Source organism: Clytia hemisphaerica, unplaced genomic scaffold (genome assembly GCF_902728285.1).
Source record: "Clytia hemisphaerica strain Z4C2 unplaced genomic scaffold, Clytia hemisphaerica genome assembly, whole genome shotgun sequence".
In the NCBI taxonomy this organism is placed as follows: domain Eukaryota; kingdom Metazoa; phylum Cnidaria; class Hydrozoa; order Leptothecata; family Clytiidae; genus Clytia; species Clytia hemisphaerica.
Window position 1 is genome coordinate 453,227 of NW_027104039.1, and position 7,505 is coordinate 460,731.

General features: G+C 35.5%; 1 protein-coding gene and 1 long non-coding RNA gene across 2 annotated transcripts; one reads left to right on the top strand and one right to left on the bottom strand.

Annotated features, from left to right (window-relative positions):
• On the top strand, nucleotides 1-3,186 carry LOC136811784 (uncharacterized). Its single transcript, XR_010847271.1, has 3 exons — nucleotides 1-54; nucleotides 1,159-1,365; nucleotides 2,482-3,186. It is a non-coding gene; the product is annotated as an uncharacterized lncRNA (long non-coding RNA).
• A 372-nt stretch (nucleotides 3,187-3,558) lies between these two features.
• On the bottom strand, nucleotides 3,559-6,788 carry LOC136811785 (uncharacterized). Its single transcript, XM_067068414.1, has 2 exons — nucleotides 5,418-6,788; nucleotides 3,559-4,734 (listed from the first exon to the last, which is right to left on the bottom strand). Exons 1-2 carry the CDS (start codon nucleotides 6,393-6,395, stop codon nucleotides 3,838-3,840), a joined length of 1,875 nt encoding a protein of 624 aa, XP_066924515.1. The 5' UTR covers nucleotides 6,396-6,788; the 3' UTR covers nucleotides 3,559-3,837.
• Between the last annotated feature and the right edge of the window lie 717 nt (nucleotides 6,789-7,505).

The following is a 7,505-nucleotide window of genomic DNA, read 5'->3' on the forward strand; positions in this document are numbered from 1 at the left end:
CACAGGTACCTGAAAACAGACATGGAATCGCACCGTTAACCATCATAAATCATGGTGAGTTTTTGGTGCCAACTGTTCAAGTCCAACCTCGTGCCCATGGAGTAGAATGTCCCAGGTGCAGAATTACTTAAGATATGGTTTGTTTGGTACTAAAGATTTGAATAGACGATATCGGCTTTGCGAATTCTCCCCGAATGATTAACCATGATTCATTGCGCAAAAAATTCACGGAAAGTCAATATCGTCCGTGAATTTTTTTGCGCAATGCACCATGGGTAATCATTCGGGAAGAATTTGCAAAGCCGATATCGTCTATTAGAATTGGATCTTGTCAAAATATTATAAGCATAGGGGAGACGTCTATTAAAGAGAGTTTTTAAGCAGGCTGTAATAGAAATCTCTTAGGAGTTCCTCAAGGGAATTCTATTGTAATACTCCCGAAACAATCCCACAATGCATCGTTATTTAGAAAAATCAAAAACCCCGATAAGGTCTATTGTATCTTCACAGTAATCATTGCAGAATGATGAACGCTGTGTAATGAGGGTTTTTTTTAAGTGTTAAGTACAATGAAGTATAAGCCCGAGAGATGAGCTGGAGTTTTTACAAGATACTTCACTAATTGGTCATTTGAAGTGATAGAGATGACGCGTTCTTTAGAAAAAGTAATAAGATTCTTTTATTACATCTTAACGACCAACCAAATCAAATAAGAGCTTGTAAAAACTCCAGCTTGTCCCAAGCCCGAAGGGCTAGAAGCAAATCTCCAACCTTTCTCAGGCAAGAAAAAGTGAAGCCTTAAAATATGCGCCGTACTTTTGACGACTGATTGAATCTAGCAATTCCTTTGTTTTCGAGTGCTATATTTTTTGAAATTTAGCCGTAAATTTTAGTTTCAATCTATCATTTGTGTAAAAACCAGGCGGGCCACTCAAGGCCGCGCAATTTTGGTAGGATTTTGTTGGCTTCAAATCCTACCAAGGAGATTCGATTCTAGCCCTTCGGTCTTATACTTCATTGGTTAATTACAGTGAAGTCTCTTTAACTCGAACCTCTGAAACTTGAATTTCTCCTTAACTCGAATAAATCTGTGTTTCTCGTGCGTGAGTTCTAGAGGCTTATAGAGACACGGTACTAATTTAAAGCATCATATTTCAGATGAAGAAATAAAACGTAGCACCGTCAAAGCCGTCATCCCAAGAATGTCAATTGAATGGTCCATTAGATTAACTCTTCAAATTACCGGCATTAATCAACCTAAAGATTGGTGCAATGTTATTCATTTGACAGAAGACTCGGATTCCGACCGTTTGCCTAGTTTATTTTTCAATGAATGGATCAATCAACTTCGAATCTATTTTCCAGGTATTTTCACTTTATATTTTCTGTAATCATCAATCTAATAGCATCTACTATACACTTTCCAATCAATCCGCATTTTCTTATCCGAGACCTAAGATCTTTCTCTTTTGTTCCTAGAAATAAATCTCTTTATCATATTTCCAATCTACAATTCTATACAATTTTGAAGTAATACTTCTTTGAAGAAAAAAAACTTTTTTTGAAATCCTAAATTCCATAATAGCATTAAAGCTTGTTACTTAAGGACCTTAAGGGTTAGAAAATGGATTTTGTACCAAGGTATTTTCATATTCTTTCTAAAAGTCTGTTCACGATAAGTGTGCACTCTTTTTTCTTTTACCTATAACTTTTGAAGGAATTCTTCAATCTTTATAAATTTAGTATCGTTGGAGAGATATTTGGGAGTGGAACAATTTGAAATTAAAAAATCTTTAAAAAAATTCTAAAAATGAAGATGAAAATGAAGAAGAAAAAAATGAAGATCTTGTAGAAACGTGCTATAACTTTCATTTTCACTGGAGAGATTTATTGATCTTTGGAGGTCATCACTGTGAGGAAATTTCACTAAAATATTTATTCAATATAAAGTTATGATACAAAGTTAATAAGTGATTGACCCCAAAAAACAGCAGAAAACAGCGTTTTTAGACGTCAACTAGCTTGTAACTTTGTTTGATATCTTTTGACTGAATGATTATTTTTGAGAAATTTTTTCACAGTGATGACGTTCGATGATCAAGGTTTCCTTTCAGTGAAAATGATAGTTATAGCACTTTTCTACAAGATCTTCATTTTTTTCTTCTTCATTTTCATCTTCATTTTCAGAATTTTTTTGAAGATTTTTTTATTTCAAATTGTTCCACTCACTAATATCTTTCCAATGACACCAAATTTATAAAGATCAAAGAATTCCTTCGAAAGTTATAGGTAAAAGAAAAAAGAGTGCACACTTATCGTGAATAGACTTTAAAAGCATTTTCTTTATGCCCTTTTAAATCAACTTGTCATGAGTTACAGCCTTAAGTCTGGGCGCAGGTATATTGGCAAATTTATAGCGTGTATACACGTCACTCGGGTTCGAAGGGTTAAGCATTCAACAAATCAATAATATGTTTACAGGCAGAGATCAATCATGGCCATACGAAACCACACTTTCCCTTCACACAAACTACACCATAGAGATTCACCAAAGATATAAAAGCGGTGGTAAATATCAATTCATTGCCACAGTTAATGGTGATGAGATTGTCAACGTTGAAAGTCCACAAGCAGCATCTGTACAACGTTATGATGTGAAAATCTATGCTAGCAATCCTTGGTTTGCTTCCTGCATTGGTATAATCAAAGATTTCAGATTCACAAATTTTCTATAAAGAACTTTTTCAGTACTTCCCAGCTAAATCTCCTTCATTTATGAACGATTCTTTCGCAGTCGGTAAGTTTGATCGAGGAGGCCCCAAACGGTTTTCGTGATTGTGGGATTGGCGTTTTTCAAGCTTGCAATTTCGTGATTTTTAAAACTTTAAAGTGCATGATTGCGTGATCGGAGGAACTCCCCTGGAGGAACCAACGTGATCGTGATAGAAAGGAAATTTAACTCGTGATAACGTGATTTGGAATTTTTTTGCGTGATTTGAAAGGTGACTGGGGGAATGGGGGCCTCATTGAGGACCTTAATTAAGAAAAAAATGAAAAGATAGATTTTGAAAAGAGCTTTCCAACAAACCTATAGACATGACCTTTTTATTTTGGCTAAAGTTGAGAAATTTGCATTTGAAATCGACGTATCGTGGCTTTGAAAAAAATACCCTCGAATATCAGTAAAGGTTTGCTTGACTGATTTTTATTCTTAAGGTATAAATTATAACAATTGAAAAAGTTCTCAAGAAAAGTGAACCCAAATTTAAGATGGGTTATATCTTCCTTCGTTTTGAGCATAAAACTCCTACTCTTCTCAAGAGTAAGGTCTAAGTTCTTGGAGCTGTCTATTTCGCAGACTTACCCAACATTTGAAAAAAGACCCTCTGAATAATAGGCCATAAAAATGTTATCAAATTTCAAAAATTTTTGAGATAGTTTTTTAAGTTTTTGTATCAATGTTTGTGAGTATAATATTTACAAAATAAATTTTACAATATAATTACATTTGGAAATTTTGAATATTTAAAGTTATAAAGTACAGACGTATGTAAAGGTCTTGCAGTATATTAACCTAACAAACATTTTTCTTCTAATATTTTCTTAGTTGATTGGAAATTGGAATGAGTCGTTTTTATATTTGAATATACTGGAAATGATACGAAGTAGATTAAGAATAACCACCACCCCACCAAATATTGGTTTCTTTCTTAATTTTAGAACTGGGTCGCTGAGTCAATTTCCTGATTACAGTAGAGCCATTTTACGGCTAGCAGAAGTAGAGAATATATTAGAATTCTATATAAAGGAAGCAATCATAACGAATAGTACAACAAGTTAGCTAATATTAGCTTCAATTTTAATAAATAATGTGTCGTCCGCTAAATATCTCCTTTCCAAAAGTTTCTCGTGTGATATGAAATCATCAAAACCAACAATCAGAGCTTTAGTACAATCACTTGGTCTCGGAATTCCACCATACTGAGATATAACATTGGCTCCACGTCCGGCGATATCCAAGACACGACGAACTTTGACGTGGTCGTGCCTCTTATGCGAGTCCCCATTCTGATCCATGAGTGTTAAAGTATACGATGGTTTGATAGGCCATTTCAAAATGGCATCATAGTCTCCAACTAATACGCAAACATACAATGATAAATATTTTCCAGTCATTTTACCACGCCCGTTTAAATATAACCACCCATTCATCCGGTATCCGTATTCTCCGGTTTGGAATGACGGGCTGACCACTGTTCCTTCCGAACTACCCGTTTTAACTCGAGTCAGTTTTTTCATAACGTCTGAAACTTTCCATATAATATGACCTCGTTGCGAATTCTCTTCCTGTTGACGAAAATCATTTAGCCCGGACACGGGGTATACAAAACCTTTAGAGCCCAGACCCGGCGAAATTGGTGAGATTTGTGTCTGATGTTCTCCTGATGAGAGATTCAGGCTAGTGCTCAATTTTTCATCCAGGCTTTTTACTTTGTTTATGACATCTGTGTGAGCTTTTGATTGAGACTTTTTATGAGCATCCAATTGCTTTTTCAATAAATTTAACGCTTTAGTTTGTTTTGAACGGACGGTTGATTGTTCTTCTTTTAAAGTGACAACTTCCAGTAGCAAATCACCTAACTGGTGTAAAAAGTCTTCTTGCTTTTTCCGTTGTTCCTCAAGCTCCTTTCGTTGTTGTTCAAGAGATTCTCTCAAGTTTGGTAGCATCGCCAACTATGAGTAAAAAGAAAACTTAAATTAACATATCAGTCAAAAAATAACAAAACCTGAGAGAAATCCTAAATTTAATAATTATTGTACAAAAACTAACTGAACTCACTGTGAAAGATTATGTATCGGTAATGTAAAAATAGGGAACAATTTACCGATTATAAGATTTCATATGTCAAGATAAGTGTCTCCCTGATATGTTTGCACTTGCCAATTTTCTTTGTGCGTACAAAATAGACCCTGGGTTATTTGAGATAGAATAGTTTATTCCTAAAACTTTATTTATTGGAAATTTCTTTAAACAGCAAGAAGTTTAACCCTTAACTCCATCAGAACAATAACACTATATACACATTTTTTTATAAGAACATCCAAAATTTTTGGAGCCTTCGGATATTCTTAGCTTTGTGAGTTTTAAGCCTAGAATGTTCTTAAAATGTTCATATTTTCACCATTTTCTGAGTATTTTGGTCCATTTTCGTAAGAAATTGGGTGTTTTAGAGTCAGCAAAGCCTTAAAATGTTCTTCGTAGCATGCTTAACCTTTTGCCCATCGAAGCCTTATGTTCTTATAAAAAAACGTGTATACACGTCATTTTCACAAGAATAGAAAGGAGATCCCACAATCTGTGACACAAGGTGTGTATACTGAAGTGCAAAATGATAAAAGAAAGAAAGCTCACTTACATCGTCCAAACTAATATTAGAAGAAATGCTTGATACACCATCGCTATCCAAATATTGATTGGTCAGTTTCAAAAACTTCTCTATGGTTGCTACTTCTCCGCTGGTTTCCAGACCTCCAGCATTCACATTAGTATCATCACTGTTCGAATAATGGATTTGTTTTGGATTTCTAGGCGAGTAAGAAATACTTTGTGATCGTTTAGGACGACTGGAGATTGACATACGCGAGCCTCGATTCGATTCTAAAGTCGACACTGGGCTCCATTCACTAAAATCAGAATCATCTCGAAATACGTGGTCATTAACCTCGCGTGCTACTTCACGGATTGCATTTGATTTCGGCGGCTGTTTCAATGGTGCCCGCGTGATGTTCGGTGAAGGATAAGGTGAACCTGAATCTGAGCTAACACTTTGTAATCCTGAATCCAAGCGATCACGATTTGAGCTTTTTGCACTTGAAGAGCGGTGTGAACCAAGAGTATTTTCAGAATCAGGACGATCAAAGTTAATAAGTTCATCTATTTTTTGGAAAAGTTCATTGTGGGAAGGTGTTGTAGAATTTCTCGGTGATACGATGTCTGGTATTTTTGGTATCTCAATATCATTCTTTGGATTCTCTTCTTGAGATTTCATTGCAGAATTATTTTCCATTGCTGCATTAAGATCCATTGTTTCAGATACTAAACATTCAGTTTCAACAACCGGTGATGGTGGTGGTTTAATATTAGATAACCAATCTCTCATGACATCATTTGGATCCCGGTTATCCGAAACGGATTCATCATTCAAATCGGATTCGGTTTCGTTTCGAGGAGTATCTATATCGGATTCTTCATATCGATCACTAGTTGTGCATTCGGTTAATCGTGAAGAGCTTGAACGTTCGATTTCTCTTGATATTTCACATAAAGTGTTTTGCACTTTTTGAATACTTTCTATGATTTCTTGATCTTCTGTTACAGGAGTTGAAGATTCCATATTTTTTTGATCATCTTCTTGAAAATCTAAGTCGAGTCTGAAGTCATCTTTTCTTTCACTATTTGTTACACCCCTGTCTCCTTCGCAATTGACACTTTCCTCTCTATCTGTGCACGTGGTCCCGTCGACCTTTTTACGCAGCAATAAATCTTTTTTGAACAAAGGGTTCTCTCGTATACTGCTCCCCGTAGGGAACTCTAACGTTAAATGAGGTGAACCTGTACCGCTGTTTATGGTTCCCTGATATTCCTCTTCAATAAGACTCTCAGGTCTTGTTTTCTTGAAACATCTTTCTAGCTCTTCAACTTGTTTTAATAGGTCAGTTGGATCGAATTCATCTAAAATGTTTTTTCTCGGGTTTTTTCCGAAAGTTTCTTCAGATTCACTGTCCGATGGAGAGCCGTGCACATCTTCATCATCGGTCTCCTCCACAGGTGTATCTCGATTTTCATTGGGTGAATCACGATCAACCGAACGTTCTGATTGGCTACTCCAAAATAATACCGACTGTCTAAACCAATCAGATCTGCTCGATGAGCTTCCACTATCAGATGCAGGTGAAGTTGGCTCACCGTTACTCATTTTGCCTTGAAACTTTTCGAATTTTTCTGAAAAAGAAAGAAAAATAAACTTGTGAATTTGACCAAAATATTCAAAAAATTCTTTCAACCGGATATACCAGAATTGATGTACTCAGTATAAAGGTATTGTGGATTGAACTGTATTTAAAGGTTTTTTTTTTTACATAAGTGTTCTCGTTTCATATCAGACGCATGTCTCGTATCCGGCCGGTGTCTCCATACTCTAAGGTCCCGAATAAGCGTCCCCATCCGGTTATTAATTTTCGAAAAATGAAAAAGCTTGTGAATTAAAATTGATGAGTAAGAAAAAGATGCCTAACTGTTATTTAAAAAACAAAAACTTTAGCGAAGAAACTTCGACACAATGCTCGACTTGATCATTATTTTATGTACTTCAGTTGTTGTTAAAGTCTTGTGACTTTATTTCACAACTTATTCCCGTCACTTTTAGGAAGTCTCCATGATTTTGTCACCCACAAACACGAGCCACCTTGAATGTTAAATGCATGAAAACGAGAAAGTGTAAACA

What these genes read in the sequence shown, in the direction of transcription:
- LOC136811785 (XM_067068414.1), bottom strand. Translation starts at nt 6,395, where the DNA reads ATGGAATCTTCAACTCCTGTAACAGAAGATCAAGAAATCATAGAAAGT. An exon ending in CTAATATTAGTTTGGACGAT is followed by an intron (nt 4,735 to 5,417) that starts GTAAGTGAGCTT and finishes TTTTACTCATAG; the next exon opens with TTGGCGATGCTACCAAACTT.